The sequence below is a fragment of the Brassica rapa genome, chromosome A04, assembly GCF_000309985.2.
Source record: "Brassica rapa cultivar Chiifu-401-42 chromosome A04, CAAS_Brap_v3.01, whole genome shotgun sequence".
NCBI classification, from domain to species: domain Eukaryota; kingdom Viridiplantae; phylum Streptophyta; class Magnoliopsida; order Brassicales; family Brassicaceae; genus Brassica; species Brassica rapa.
Window position 1 is genome coordinate 8,903,585 of NC_024798.2, and position 17,633 is coordinate 8,921,217.

General features: G+C 27.8%; 1 protein-coding gene across 1 annotated transcript; it reads left to right on the plus strand.

The window, feature by feature from the left end:
- Positions 1–1,211: 1,211 nt before the first annotated feature.
- Positions 1,212–6,821, plus strand: LOC108871672 (protein GLUTAMINE DUMPER 7). The gene has a single exon (XM_033290007.1). The coding sequence runs from the start codon at positions 6,315–6,317 to the stop codon at positions 6,615–6,617; it is 303 nt and encodes a 100-aa protein (XP_033145898.1). The 5' UTR covers positions 1,212–6,314; the 3' UTR covers positions 6,618–6,821.
- Positions 6,822–17,633: the final 10,812 nt, after the last annotated feature.

A 17,633-nucleotide genomic window follows, 5' to 3' on the forward strand; every position in this document is an offset into this window, starting at 1 on the left:
AAATATTGTAAATTGTCTGATTAACTCATAGAAGGAGTAAAAATAGGTGAATGATATGGTATATAATGTTATTGAATATTGAGTTACTTATTGTTAGAGATAAATAAGGGAATACCAAAAAATTGTTAATCTAATGAAAGGGTCCAACAACCTTTTATAAGTAGATTTTTTCAGAATGTTTCTCTTTTAATAGTATAGACTAGATATTGACCCGCGCTTGAAAGCGCGGATTTTATTTTGTTTTCCTTTTTATAATTATGAAATTTAGGGTTTGAATCATATAATTTTGAAGATTATATCACTAATATATAGGTCATTTGCGTAAGCACAATTAATTTGTATGAAATTAGATCACGCGTTTGCGTTTTTGAAATTTGTTCGAAATTTGTTTGAAGATTCATTTGTGTGTAAAAATAGTATAGCAATTTGAAACTGGGATAAATATAGTGTTATTAGTAACGATTTATGTTACATTTAATTGTATGTCTATTAACAATCAAACTACCAATTATAAAATCAAGTATTAGAATATTTTTAATTTTTTTTATATAAAAGTATCTATAATGTAAATCTAAACTATACTTTACTATTTTATAAGAGTATCAGAGACATATGTTCCATTATTGAAAGTTAGATTTTAAAAAGAATGGTTTATTCACATATATTTTTGTAAGTTATGTTCTTAAGTATTTGAGATTTATTCTATTTTAAATTTAATGTGGGTCTCAATTTAATTATATTTAAATTTTTGGTCTTATTAATTTGGGGTTTATCTGTGTTAGAAATTAATTATGTAGCGATGGTACTATGCTCCTTGTGGGTGAAATGAATATTTCGATGTTTTTAAAAGTGGAGGAATGAATATTTCGATAAAGTTATGTTATAATAGGTTGTGCTTTGGTTTTGGTTCATGTAATTTATTTTGTTTGGGTAGGGTGGTTTAGCAATCGATTATTTAAATGGTTAAGAATAAATAATAATGTATCCAGTTTGATAGTTAGAGTAAAAATCGCTTATATATAGGTAAAATATCTTGTCCCATATTGTTATAATATATAGGAGAAGTCAATAAAATAAAAAAAAAGGAAAGAGTCCAAACAATTTTTTTAAGTAGATTTATTAAAACTCCTTCACTTTTAATAATATTGATGCCTTCCAATCTAAAAAAAAAAATATCTCAAATGTCTTTTTTTTAATTATTATTTTTTGTTTGGATTTATTTTTAATTCTAAAATATTAGTTTTATACCCTGATAAATTAACAAAATTACAAAGATTATTACATGGGTATTATCCGCCCATCCAACGGCCCGTGTTTTCAAACCGGATCGGAAGCTGAACCATATATTTTTTGGGTCATGGTTCAATATGGTTCAAGCGGGTCAAACATGGTTCAATAAGTTGGATTGATATATTTTTAGTCTATAAATTTATAAGTGGTGTTAGTAAATATGATACATAATTAAAATATAAATTAATTTAAAACATAGAACATTATAAATATAAATTAGTTTTATGTTTATATGAATGGTTTATAGATTTTTGATAGTTTTAATGGCTTTTATCAGTTTAATAACTTTGAGATCCAATCCGACTACGTGAACGGTAACCCGTTATTAGACTCAATTCCGGCTATGTAGCCGGTTCATGGTGGTCCAACCATCGGGTCGGTCTGGTTTTAAAAACATTGCCAACGACTCATCAAATCTAAAATGATATGTTCTAACCCTAAATTCTAATGCGATTTTAGATGTCTATCTCTTCCTTCTCACAAAGCAATTTTCATAAAATTATCGACCACGTCCTTCTCTCCTTCAAGCCGTTCGTGAAACTCGGAAAAACTAGAACTACAAACTACTAGGTAATTAGTCTATTATTCTTGTCAATTTTGTGTATCTTATCTGAATATCTAGTTAATATGTTCATTGTTATGGCTGCCAAAGATGGCTAAAACAAGATGGACAAAGAAAATAGTCAAGAATGCAACCAAGATCTGAGAGCTCCTCTGGATTAGATGAAGAAGACGCAAACTCAGTTAAAGAAGATGAGAGCGGATCTCAAGAGAGCTCAAAATCTCAGACTCGACTGTTAAGGAAGTCCAAAGAAATGAAAAAGAAGGTAATAAGGACAAGGAAGTACCAATCGAAACGTGAGTGACATGGTCGACTCAGTGGTAAGTAGTTCAGTTTGTAGTTTGACTCATTGTTTGTTCCTAGACTCAAATAATTCGGTAGAACTATGGAAAACTACTTCGTTTTATTAGGAAAAAAGATGCTTGGAATTGACCGCATTTAAGTAATAGAACATAATTTTGTGATGTGTTTGCTGATTTCAGATATAACTAGGTATAATTTGTCTTAGAAATGTACTGACGTCAACTGAATGTTTGTTGCAGGATTCCGAGGATGAAACGACATCACTACAATCTGAATAGGCCAACAACAAGGTCAAGAAAAAAAAAGTGTTGGCTTTAATTGTGGTAAACTATGTTGGTTTTGGTCCCATATTTACTTCAGTTTTTATTTGATTTCATATTAATGGTATTACTAGGTAAAAATATTTTAATTGAACATGATATCAGCTACAAAAGCCAATCAGCAGCAAAATCACAAGTTCTTGCTGACTTCATTATTGAATAAGCTCCTGAAATGGAACAGGACCTGATCCTTCCTAGTGAGAATTGGATCTTGCATGTCATAGGTCTTCTTCAAATAAAAGATCCGGAGTTGGAGTTCATCTTCAATCTCCTACATGAGAACTTATCCGACAGTCATTGTGTCTAGGGTTTGCAGCATCCAACAACGAAGTAGAATACAAGGCCCTTATCGCTGGAATTTGGTTAGCAAAGGCATTAAGGCGAACCATATTGATATCACTCAAATTACAATAAGGAATGGTTTTACTCTCTCAAAAGAGGTTTAGTTGTATTACTTTGGGATTGTATCCACAAGGAGCTAGGGCACACAATAGATCTGAAGCAGTTGTAATTAAGCTAGACAAATAGTTTAAAAGCAGTAAACAATGAAAGCATGGTGAACAAGTAATTGTTCAGTTGATTGATTGAGGTTGTTAATAATAAAGAGAAAACATTAGATTTAGGGTTTCAAGTAATCAAGATTATGATATAAAATACTTAGGTATCCTAGAACTCGAATTATTATGTGAAAGTATTCCACCTTCCGCTGTGAATCAATCCTATTAATTAATTCTAATATCTCAGTTGCCGCTTGTTGATAGCGTCGATCAATGCTATTGAGTATTGAGCTAGCGTCGATCGATTCTTCCTTAGGCAAGCGTTAGCGAATTGATCGATAGGTTCACTAATCTTAACTAAATCAGCTTTCGCATGTTTCTAGCCATCTCAAGGAATATATTCTGGTGCAGAACCTACCGTTGTAGTTATCCACAATCCTAATATCATGGTTCTGGTTAGCTACTTTAGAACACAAGTATTACAAGCAATTCTTTGAAGGATATTTATCACCTTAGCAAGTTTATAGTTTTGGTTAATCCTTCATAACCCTAATTAAACCCTAAATCGAACAAGTGAATTACTTAGACATAATCAAACAAGACATGATATAAATCTGAATAAACTGCATAGATAAGAATTAGGTAGAAAAACTGGAGTTCCAATACAAAGCTCTGAAAGAGTCTTGGATCTTCTCTCCAAACTAGTAAAAACCCTAAACTTTGTGGTTTGAAAATATGAAAGTGTAGAAAAGCGTGTGTTGCCCAATACAATGGCACAACACATTAATATTAGGTTAAAGTCGGTCATGGGTAGTTCTGCAAATAGTGGAATCTTGGGCTTCAAGTCAGTCATGACATGCGGTCCGCTTCTTGCGCCTCACTGTCTATCAACGACAACATGAATTTGCCGACCGACGTTTGACTCTGAATGTCGACTCGAGCTGGTCTCATGAGCGGCTACGAGTTTCTCCTATCTTTATCTACAAAATGCTCCAAAATCACCACTTTATTCCAAAACATGCCTAAACCTGTAAATACTCAAAAAAAAAAAACTCCAAAACATAATATAAAAATCCTAAAACACTCATATACCATGGCTAAAAATTGGCAAAATCCATGGTATATCACATATCCATGCCTACTGTTACTCGCAATTCGTCGCTAACCAGTACATTGGAGATTAGATGTTAAAAATGAATGTATGGACGCATACCTCAAGTCGTCCAAAAGTATTTGAGTTCTTCAAACTCACAAAGGTCCTCAAAGAGAAATGTACGTACAGATGCTCTCTGCGTTTGGGAATAATTCCAAGGATCAGATAAAGAGGACCATTTTGGTCCAAAAGATCGATAGGCCGACCATGATATTAGCTTCTGAGAAAGCCAAAATTGTCACTCCCATCTTGGAGATAACTGGCATGGAGGTGGATAAAAATCCTCCTAACAAAGAATTCAAAGTAACTGCCGCAGATTGGAGGCTTCCAATCAATACAATATATCATTGACATCACATTGCGTGACAACAAATGGGAAGCTTACCTCGTCATGGACGATAAAATCTATCGCTGGACAGCCAATAAAGTTCTACTAACGTGCATTTAGAGAAAAGAAACCAGATTGGTCATGGCTGAGACTCACGAAGGAGCAGTAGGTAACCATTCCGGTGGACGAGCTCTGACTCTTAAGATTAAAGGATTCTATCATTTTTTTCCAACATGATGGCAGATTGCAAAGAATACACCTCAAATTACGAGAAGTGTCAGATGCATGCTACAAACTTCACTGTCCAACCGGACTGTTAAGAACAACTATTGCACCATATCATTGCATGTGCTGAGAAATGGATATAGTAGGTCATCTGCCGAGTTCGAGGAAACAACAGTTCCTACTTGTGATGACTGATTACGTCACAAAGTGGATAGAGGCAAAATCATTCATTAAGGTTACATACAAAGAAGTGCATATCTTCATCTAGAAGTACATCATTTTCCGACATGGACTTCCATATGAGATAGTAATTGATGGATCCCAGTTCACCTATAAAAAGTTCTGTGGATTATGAGAAAGATGGAGGATTCGCTTGAGCACATCTATATAAAAAAAAACCCCCAAGGAAATGGATAAGCTGAAGCAACCAACAAAATTATCATCAACGGAATCAAGAAATGCCTTAAGCTTAAGAAAGCTCACTGTGCAGACGAGCTGGATGGTGTCCTCTGGTCACATAGAACAACGCCGAGAGGATTAACTAATAGGATCAACTAGTAATGGAAGAAATGGCTCCTGCCTGAAGTCAATGTTTCCACCCTCAGATGATCTAAGCTTTCTCAACACGTCGAACTGAATAAAGAAATGGTGCTCGACGCCTTAGACGAAATAGAAAAACGACGAGATCAAACACTTCTCCGGATCCAGAACCATCAACATCTTGCTGAAAACTAATACAACAAGAAATTCCAAGCAAGACCTTTGGAAATCGGTGATCTTGTTCTGAAAAAAGTGTTTGAAAATACTAAAGAGTGGATGTATGGCAAGCTTGGGACTAACTGGGAAGGTCTATAAGATCGTCAAAGTAATAAACCCGGCGCCTATCAACTTGCAGCATCATCTGGAAAGCCGGTGCCAAGGTTATGGAATTCCATGAACCATAAATGCTAATTCAAGTAAGAGCACTTCACGTGCTAAAAAAGGAAACTATGGATGACTTGATCCTCTTTGGGAGTATGTAGGCTGCTCTCACGAGTTATATTTCTGCCCGTCGTAGTTTTCAATTACGAAAAGCTATACCAATAATATAATAACTAGGTAGAGACTTGCGTTTTGCGCATGGTGAGATTATAATAACAATAGTATAATGTAATTTACATTTTTGTGGATAGTTTGTAGAAATTTGGATTATTGAGCTTCAACAATTTTAGTTTCTAACTATACTAATTTTTTAAAAAAATCAATTTAAATATACCATTCCATAAATAAAAATTTAAATTAATTTACATCAATATTACATGTTTTATAGTCTATCTGATTTTTAAGATAAAAATTAAAACAGTATACTGGTAACTCCTTTTAATTTATAAAGCTTGTAACAAATCCATGATTAACAAAACTGTATCTTCACGAAGGATTTAACCTTTGTAAGAAAAGAGAGGCAAGGAATCCTGCAAGTCTTCAAGAAAGAATAACTCCTTTTTAGACAAAGACTCAGAATGCAACTTGGCATCCAAATACAGTGCAAAACGCTCACTTTTGGTAATATATATATATATCAAATAAGCTTCACAAATTGGTGAAGAAAAAAAAAACAGTGGAAGAGGGGAGATCAGATTTCAATATAAACGAGGCAATGAGTATGATTAGTGATTCAATGGTTCCGGTTCACCCGAGTTTAGAGAAATTGAATTCTCCCGTTCTCTCTAAGGTTTGTGCATGGGGGGTAATGTTAGGGCTATTTGTCGTTTCAATAATCGCCATGGCTTATGCTTGCTATTACACGCGAAACGCTTCAAATCCAAGCACTGGAGGGCAAGATAAACCAATAAAGAAGGAAGTATTGAAGCCACTAGACATGGAACCAAAGATAGTTGTCATAATGGCCGGTAACGAAAATCCTACCTTCTTTGCCAAGCCAAGCAAGATCAATGCATGACCAGTACAAGATCGCTAGATTATTGTTTTGGTTTTCTTTCTTCTTTATGCTCCTTACTTGTTTATATTTGAATTTTAAACTTGTTACAATAAAATGATTTTTTTTATTTCCTTATATAATTAGGGGGTGATTGGTAAGTGCTGTGAGTGCTTTCCACAGCTAATTTTTTTCTACATCCACTTTAGTTTACGAATCATGCTTTAAGAAAAAAAAATTTAAAGTTACCGTCATAAAAACTAAAATAGGAAACAAAATAGCTTTGGAAATCAATTTTTCTAGAGCTTTATATTTAGTGCTCTGGAAATAATTAGGTGATGATTGTTTCTGGCTTTTGTTTTAGTTTTTGGTTTTTGTTTTCTCAAAAGCTATTTTTCCTCTAATCAAGTTTTAGCTTTTAGTTTTTTGTTTTTGTAAAAACTATTTGATTTGCCAATCAAGTTTTTTAACAAATAGAATCCCTAAAATTTAGAGAAACTAGTTTTTCAAAGTTTTAACCAATTTACGAAGAAAAACTAAAAACCAACTTTTGTGGGTTTTTAAAGGAAAAACGAATTTGATTGTTTTTGTACATAAAATATCATTTAAATAATAATGTAAAATAATTATTTGTATTTTATATCTGTAAAATAATGTAGATATCCATATATAGTATAATTAATTGTACATATTAGTTATCTATTTCTATAAATAAAATTATTGAATAATTATAACAATTATTATACACATTAAAAATAACTAAATTTATAAAAATAGAAAAAAAATTATTGTTATTGCTATTTTTTTGTTACTGCTATTTTTTTGTTTAAAGAATGTATCAGTCATCTTTTAAAAAACTAAAAATACTGCAAAACTAAAAACCAAAACCAAAAGCTAGAAACTAAAACCAAAATCTAAAAACTAAAACCAAAATCTAAAAACCAAAAACTAAAACTAAAACTAAAAACTAGTTCAAACAATCTACAACTACAATAATAAAATCTACAGCTATTATTCTAAAGCCAAAAAATAAAAGCCACAACACTTACCAATCACCCTCTTAATAACTAGGTGACTGGCCTTCGTTTATACACATGAACAATATTATGAAAAACCTAAATTGTAAAATGTATTAATATTTTTTTTAAATATTTATATTATTTTAGGTAAAACTATAATCTTTATGAGTTATTGAGTCTTGATGTTTTAACGTCCTTGATTTGGCAAAGTATTCAATTTTTGCTCTGATATTTTTTTTCCAATTTTTTTAATCTATCTTATTAAAACTCAAGTACAAAATTGGAGTGTTTGGAGACTTGAATAGGATTTTTAAAAATTTGGAGTGTTTGGAAACATGGATTGCAGTCTTTTAAAAAAAAATATTTTTGTTTGAAAACAAGGATAGTAGTATTAAGAAAAAAAAGTAATGGGCTTATGTTTTTTTAAAAAATTGAAAGTTATCTAGGCCACTTTTAAAATATACCAAAATGGGTCAATCTAATTCCCTAAAAATTTTTTTTCTAAACTAACCATAAAACAAAATTTAAACTTTATATACATATTTCAAATCAAAATAATAATTCAAATTTGATTTATATCAAAAATTGATTCAAAAATATACATATATTCAAAAATGGATTTTTACTAAACTATTTTTCAATAACCATTATAAACAAATATTGTCAATATATATAAGAAAAATATAATACAAAGCCCAATTTGAAATACCAACTCAAATTATGGTTTTCATATTTCATATTAAGTTTTAAAAATATAATATATGTAATTATTTATATGATGGTATGTATAAAATACTATTAATTATATGATTACTTATATGATGGTACATATAAAATACGATTAATTATATGATGATAAAATACGATATATAATAATGACTAGGGATGGGCTTTTGGATACCCATACGGGTTTAGTTCTGATCGGTTTGTATTTTGAGTTTTCGGGGTCAAAGATTTCAGCCTCATTAGAATGTTTCTAAATTTTGGTTTGAGTTCGATTTGGATCTTTGCGGGTTTGGTTTGGGTTTGGATAACTAATTTAAATTATTTTTAAAGTCTTAAATCATTATATATTTTAAATTTCTCAAAATGTATAAATAAAATAATATATTACGTATAAATTTGAATAACATATGTCATAATACTTAAGCTTAACATATCAATTGGCTTGATTTAAAATTTTGGATACGAAATCAATAATTATTTTAAGTATTTTTGGTGATTTGAGTATACTTTAACTATTTCAGATATTTACTTTTGACTATCTATATATATTTTCAAGTATTTAAACCAATTTAAAAGTATCATTTTTGATGTTTTATATACGTTAAATCTAAAAATAATTAATATATATAAGTATATAAATCTATTTTTAGATAAATTCGGATACCCAAATACTTCGGTTCGGATCAGATTTGGTTCTCTAAATAACAAAATTTTGAATAATTAGAATATTTAATCAATTTATGTTTGGGTTTGGTACTATATCTTTGGATCGGTATCGGTTATGTTCCTCGGATTCATTTTTCCAAATCCTAATAATTACATGAAAAACAAATATCAACATATTTTTCAAAATATACACCCGCGCGCCTGCGCGGGTCAAAATCTAGTTTGGTTTTAATTTTGTATGGTTAGTTTATTATCGTTGTATGGTTATTTTAGTTACAATTTCGTATTTTATTTATTTTGCTTTTTTTTAGGATTTATGAAATTTTGAAATTTTGAAAACACAGAAATCAATTATAAAATATATAAACTAACAAAATTCCAATAAATTGTATTTAAGCCCAGCCTAAACTTGCATAATTTAAAATATAGCATTACATAAAATCTAGTCTATTAAAATAGAGTCCTAAATTTATCTACTATAAAAGTTCTCATTTAAGTTTTGGCCTGTTTGAAGTTTGTTAGGAAGCTACTTAATTTATGGATCACCATAACAAGTTAATTACATTATTATTAGTAGATATATCACACGCTTTTATCTCCTATTAAACCGACTACATCTATTAACCCAGCATCTACTCTATTAAATGTAAACCAATATAACCATACGATTTAGTTTAAATCGTGAATCGTGAACCCAACATCTACTCTATTAAATGTAAACCAATATAACCATAGGATTTAATTTAAATCATAAACCAGTGTTATATAAAATTACAATAAACCAACTATGTACTCTATCTACTCTATTAAAATAAAGTTCTATTTAAATTTTATCATGGCATATTTTTAATTTGGACTTATTGAGCAGGTTGTAACCAAATATAAAAACAAACTAATATATACAATTTGATGTGGTAACTGGTATATTTATATTAAACCAATTATGGTTTTGATTAATATTTGAGTAACAAACCATATTTTTTAATCTGAACCAAATAAATACGGTTTGAATTAACTCGGAGAAATCAATTGAACTTATTAAAATCTCATCTAATAGATGGATTGGTTATTGTTGCTCCACGTTTTGAAACCTATAGGTTAAGTGATCAATATGGTCAACTTCCATGGATTAATTATGAACTCAAAAATCATGATCTATAAATTGTTTTGACCAATTAGATTATAATTAACATCGACTTCTTCTTCTTAACCATGTCAAACATTTTATACCCAAATCTCTATTATACACCCAAACACAACATCAACGTGTTATTCCGCGATGGTATATTCCCTAGAAAATATAGCATGCAAAAAAACATATTTCAACAATATAATTCTAGATAGTTTTAGATGTATTTTTATGTATTTGAAATTCAAAATCTATTTTAAAAATATAGAACATGGCACTGAAAAAATATTTCCCTAAATCTATGCATGGTTAATTTTAATTTACCAGCTTCCACTGATACAAATATTTGATATTCGTAACAATATCAAAAAAATATATACAATATTTTAAATTTATGCTATAATCCCGGGTTGGAATGAATATTCGGTAATTTTGATAATAGCTTCTATTTTCAAAATTTTGTGGTTCTAAACATCGACACCAAATTAAGAATACTATTATGTAATTAATACAAAACAAACATCATATATTATAAATAAAAATTCAAAAAAATAAATAATAATCCGTGCAATCCCACATACACATTAAATAAAGTATAACTACAAAATTAGATGAGCCAAACCAAAAACTAAAATAACGAAACTCAAATTCATAAATAACCGAACTATTACTATATTTTTTGAACCAAAATCAAAATCCATAACCGAACCGGAACTAAACCGAAAAATAAAACAATAATTTAACGTGAATCAAAATTTATTAAATATCATCAATCTTCATAAAATTTTAATTTTAAAACGTAACTTACAAATACAAATATAAGTAATCCCGCACTGTCTGAATCTAGTTAGAAATTAAAGTGAAGGCTTATCATTTTAGTCAAAATTGTTTTTTTTGCTAAATAAAGTGGAGATGCATGGAATCGAACCGTGTGCCTCTCGCATGCAAAGCGAGCAATCAACCATATGAGCTACATCCCTGATCTGTTAATTTCTTTCCAAAACACGTAAAAATAAATTCAATTAAAACTATTTAATTTTTTGGAAAACTTCCTTGTAAACAACATATTTGATTTTGTTGTGGCTTAGCTTGTTCCTCAGTGATTAAATACTTCTTACCTGATCTGATTTAACTGTGGAAATTGCTACTTACAATTATATGTGAGAGAAGACAGGTCTTGGCCGAAACAATCAATCTTCTTCTAGTGATTGATATTGACTCTTGTTTATGATCAAGGTGAAAGCAATACTAAGTGAAAGTTGTATGCACCACATTCTAAATATTTTTTTTTTGTTTTTGGAAGAATACCAAATATAATATACCTTTTAACCAACCCTACTACATGTTATAATCTAACTTTTGAATCAATATTCCTAACATGGGCACCAACTTATAGTGTCAAGTTGTGGTTAGGAAATTCAGAGTTTTACGCTGTTAAGAAAATCTTAAAAAAAATCATGTTATTCTTTGTGTTTTAATCTGAAGGCTCAATGCTGCTTAAGTTTAGATAGGTTCTGTCTTCACCTGTAGACTTTTTTACAAACTTAACTTATTCATTTGAAAAAGCATCTGAAATTACAAACACTGACCAGCAAATTATTTTTCAGGCAGTTCTGCTAGAAAATATTTACATATATTCACATAAATCATTCCATCAAAATATATCTTGAAAAGTATGCACTGGTCCTAAAGCACCAATTTAAAAATACTAGTTGATGGCCCTTGTGCAGACTAATATATATATATACCTAACAATTTTTAGTTCTAATATTTATTTTTATAAAAAAATAAATTATAAATTACATATAAATTTAAATTAATGTTATAAATTATAAAAATAAAATATTCATATTTGTAATCAATGTATTAAATTATGTTCTTTTGTTTCATTGTTTTATTTATAGGATGTAGATTTTGAATAAAAATATTTTCTATTGTAATAATCAAATTAAGAAACTTAGATTTGAAATTTAAATAAATATTGTATTTGTGGACTGAAAAAAATCTGGTGGCCCTGAAAGGATTATAGACAAACACAATCACAAACCCATAAAACACCAACATAATAAGAATAGCCAACAAACATCATATATTCTATATAATTTAAATTTTAAAAACAGTGACACAAAACCACAAAATAATAAATTACAAAACATCATCTCTGTATTCTGTTAGATTATATTTACATTATGTTTATCATTTTTCAATTTTTAAGTGTTATTTAATATTTCAATCCTTGTTTTTCATGCTTCCATATATTTTTACGTAATTTTTATTTTAGTTTATATAATATTCACTATTTTTGTTTTAAATATATTATTTTGATAATATTTTTGATTTTACGGATAAATTCATTATTACCATAAATTAATTTGTGATTTAGATGTTCGTCATGACCAATACAAATTTATTTATTTTAGGTTAAAAATATGATTGTTTAATATTAAAGATATATAAAATATTTAACATAAGTATATAACTTAAACAAATAACTTATCCTAAATAAAATTCATATTGGTAATCAATATATTATATTATGTTCTTTTGTTTCATAGTTTATTTGTGGGATGTAAATTTTGGTTAAAATAATTTTATAGTAATAATCAAATTTGGAAACTTAGATTTGAAATTAAACACTTATCATATTTGTGGACTGAAAATAAATCTAGTGGCACTAAAAAGATTTAAAAATAATGGATTCTTTTTCAAATATAACCTAAAATTTTAAGTCAAACAACAAACTAATTCATGTTTTTTTGAAACTTTGATTTACCCTATTCACCCTAAAAGTTTGAGTTATTCACGAAAATACCACTACTTTTTTTTTTTTGGTTCGAAAATGATTGTTTTACTCATTCATCTTTATCTTCCTCATTTATTTACAACATTGCCATTTTCATCAAAACAGCAAACACCATGAACAACCAATTTCAAGCTCTAAATGCGCATAAAATCAACATATACATCTTCATATCCTCATTTTTTCACACATAAACCATTCACCTTCCACTTTATCTCTTTTTTCATCAAAAATTCTAACTTTTTATTTCAAAAACTATAAGCTTATTAGAGTTACTTTTCATGGTCAAGAATGAGTGAGTAACTTCCATTAAGAAGTTAGGTGTGCTTGTAAAAGCTATAAATGAATTTCACAGGGTCTAAAAATGATATTTGAATTTTTTTCAGATCCGTTTCACGAAGAACTAAAAGTCTTCTAGAAGTCATTTGGTCAATGCATAGGTTAGTTTTGCAATTGACATTCTATGTGTTTTTCTAGAAGTCTTTTAACTTTTCCTTGTTAACAAGAAAAAATGGGAAGACTTCTCGAGAAGTCTTCTCGGATAAACAAGTTTGTTTTGCAATTGGCCGAAGTTTATCACAAATTTGACTTTATATAGAAGACTTCCCGAGAAGTCTTCTATAGAAGTCATCTGAGAAGTCTTCCAAAGTCTAACTCAGATATGAAAATCTGCATATTCAAAATCATTCAAACGGCTCTTAAATAGAGAAACATTCAACAATAAATTTTTAGGCTTAATAAACAAAACAGTCACATTAGGTTGAATCTGTAACTTTTTAGAATCTTAAAACACACATAATACATATCCAAAATTTGTACCACGTTAGACATAAGAGTTCAGAAGACTTCCGGAAGACTTCCCACGAAGTCTTCTAGCATAAAACGTATTGGAAGACTTCTTGGGAAGTCTTCCGAGAGTCTTCCAAGAATCTTCTGTAAAGTCTTCCAAAGTTTGACTCAGATCTGAAAATTTTCATATTCAATATCATTTTCAAATGGCTTCAAGATAGAGTAAAGTTGAAAAATAAAATTTTAAGATTAAATAATAAACAAAACAGTCACATTAGGTTGAGTCTGTAACTTTTTAGAATCTAATATATAATATACATATTCAAAATTTGTACCACTTTTAGCAGAAGATTTTAGAAGACTTCCTGAAGACTTCGTAGGAAGTCTTCTAGCATAAAACGCATTAGACGTATTGGAAAGTCTTCCAAAGTCTGACTCAGATCTGAAAAATCTGTATATTCAAGAATTCAAATGGTTTCAAGAAAATAAAATTTTTAAGCTTAAATAATAAACAAAACAGTTACTTTAGGTTGAATTTATAACTTCTTAGAATCTGACATATAAAACACACAAAAAATATTTATCCAAAATTTATAGATCCACATTCGAAAGAGTGAAAGATGAGAACCATGTAATGAAAAACTGCATAAAGAAGATACATTAGTGAGAAGACATAAGACAAAAAAAAGAGAAATAGATATAAAGTTTGATGTTTTGATGTTCAAAAAGATTTACATTTAGAGTGAAAAACATTACATTTTTGTTGCAGTTATTTGAGAACAAGAAAGAAAATGTGTAAATTTTCTTTATATTTGGAGACAAAAATTATAATTAGGTTAAATATTTTTGATACATAAAACTTCCCAAAAAGTTTTCTATACCATAAAATCAAATAACTAACTAAATAGCAAAAAAAACACTTCATTAAACTTAAAATTAACTTTTAAAGTGTTTAATATTCACAAAAATAAACACATATATGTCAAATTTTATTGTAAAAAATAAATTTATATCATTTAGAAATTTTTATTAATACATGATTTCAAATTTTCCTCTTTTAAAATATTTTTTATAAAAACTTTTAATTACTTTTAAGATCTAATACATGAGAAAACTTCCCTTGGAAGACTTCGATTTGGGAGGGAAACTTAAATTCTTATAAAATTTAGGCAGAAACTCTAAATTCTACTCAAGTTTAGGCGGTATATGTCAGAAGATGTTTTCAAAAGTCTTCTGTGAGTCTTCCAGATCCTATAATCAAATAACTAAGCAAAAAATATTTCCTTAAATTTAAAAGATATTTAGAAAAAATGTTTAAATCTAGTTATTAGATAGATACTAAACACACATATGTCAAATTAAAAAAAAAAACAAGATACGATTTCAAAATCAAACCCTAAAAATACCAATAATACTATAACATATGTTACCAAACCCTAAACCAAAGACTATCGTGACTCAATCTATATTTACTCACCTATGATAAAAATAATTCAATTTTAATAAAACTAAATTTCCATCATTTATAAATGTTTACTAATACATGATTTCAGTTTTTCCCTTTAATTTTTTTTATAAATTTTTTTTATTACTTTTAAGATCTAATACATGAGAAAACTTCCCCTAAGCGAATTCCGGGAAACTTTTGGAAGAATTGATTTAGGTGGGAAACCTAAATTCTTCTAAAATATAGGCGGGAACCATAAATTCTACTAAAATTTAGGCGGGATATGTCAGAAGAGTTCCCAAGAAATCTTTTATGAGTCTTCCAGACCGTATAATCAAATAATTATGCGAAAAATACTATAAAGATACTAAGAAAGTGTTTAAAACAAGTTAAAAAAAACAATATGATTTCAAAATCTAACCCTAAAAATACCAAAAATATGATAACATATGTTAACAAACCTTAAATCAATGACTATCATGACTCAATCTACAGTCACTCATAGTAAAACTATATTTACATCATTTATAAATGTTTATTATTACATGATTTCAATTTTTTTCTATCAAAATATTTTTAATAAAAAATTTAAATTATTTTAAAATCTACTGAGAGAAGACTTCTTTGTATTCAAAATCAAGTTTTAAGTCATTTTTGGGATTTTCTTCTAAAAACAATCACAACCCATAAAATATTACAAAATAAAAATAGCTAACAAACATTATATATTATCTATAACTTATAGTATTTTTTATTATTAAATTTTAATGTTATTTAATGTTTTAATTCTAGTTTTTCATGTTTCCATAAATTTTTAATATTTTAGTTAATTTTTATTTTGTATTTTATATAATATTTACTATTTTTCTTTTGAATACATTATTGATTTTGATGTTCGTCATAACAAGCACAATTTAGTTTATTTTATGTTAGCAATATGATTTTTTAATATTACATATATATAATATTTAAAATAAGTATATAACTTCTATTTCACGAAATTATTTTAATGATTTTTTTACCTTTATTGTAATTTTAGTATTGCTGTAATATTAGTCATTAAAATTATAAACTAGATATAAGATAAACTTAATTATGTTATTATTTGTAGATATTATTAATTAAATTTCCTAAACATCATGATATGTATATATATTAAAACTGATGATAATATATTAAACTAAATTTTAAATAATAATATTAATTAAACTAATGATTTATTTTAAAATCATGAAAAAGATAACAAGTAAACAGTTTAAATTATATTATTAATTAAACTAATGATTTATCCTAAAATCATTGAAAATATGACAAGTAAGTAAATTTAGATAACCAAGATCCTCTTATACTCTTTACGTTGTTTTTATTGGGTAATGAAAATATGCGTTTATTAGGTTACAAAATAGTTATCTATCAACAGTAGTTGTCTATGGTAACTGGTTTTTGTTTATAGATAATCCCAAATAAAAGAAATATTTTTATGTGAAATAAATATTATTTTGAAAAAACAAGAGAAATTTTCTCATATAGCTTGAAAACATATTTTTGTTTTCAAGATAATTTTTTGAATTTCAAATTGATCAACATAGCATTTATCAAAAATATCGATGACAATTATATCTTTTTCCTATCAATATATAAAAATAATAAATATTTTTTGAATATAAAAATATGAAAGAAATAATTTGAATTTTTTTTGTGAAACGACTTTTCAAAGAAGTTTAAGAAGAGATTATTAAATGTGTATAAAATATTTTTGAATTTAAGTTATATGCACATTTAAGAAAACATTACTGAAAATGTATTTTCTAAAAAAAGATATTGATAGATATGTATATATCTTTACAAAATTTAGAAAAACATTTATAAATGTGTATTTAAAATACATTGAAATGTGTGTTTGGAAAAACCTTCATAAGTATATATATATATATATATACAGGATATCTTACTAAATTTGAATTACATGTGTATTTAGTAAGATATTCTTAAATATGGATAAAATGGAATAAAATTAAAAAAATAATGGAATAGAGAATTTTATTTATCCCACTAACTCATGTACGTTTAGAATTAAACAAAATAGCATCTATAAGGGAATAGAGAATTTTACTTATCCCACTAACTCATGTACGTTTATAAAAAATTAATGGAATAGAGAATTTTACTTTTCCATTCTTGAAGTAATATTTTATAATTTTATGAAATGATGCATTCTAAATAAATTTATTATACAAAATAGCATTTCAGTTGCATCTATGTGTTTTGTTCGGATATTAAAATTGTAGTCCTGCGGAGTGACTAGAGTGTGACTTCAAATTATTTTTGTGAGTGTGGAGCATTTTGATTATGGAAATTGCATCGTATAGCGGTGAGAAATTTAATAGTTTTCTCTATGTTCAATTGCCTTACATTTCGTATGTACATGTCTTTTATATAATAATGACATTTTTTTCTTTTCACA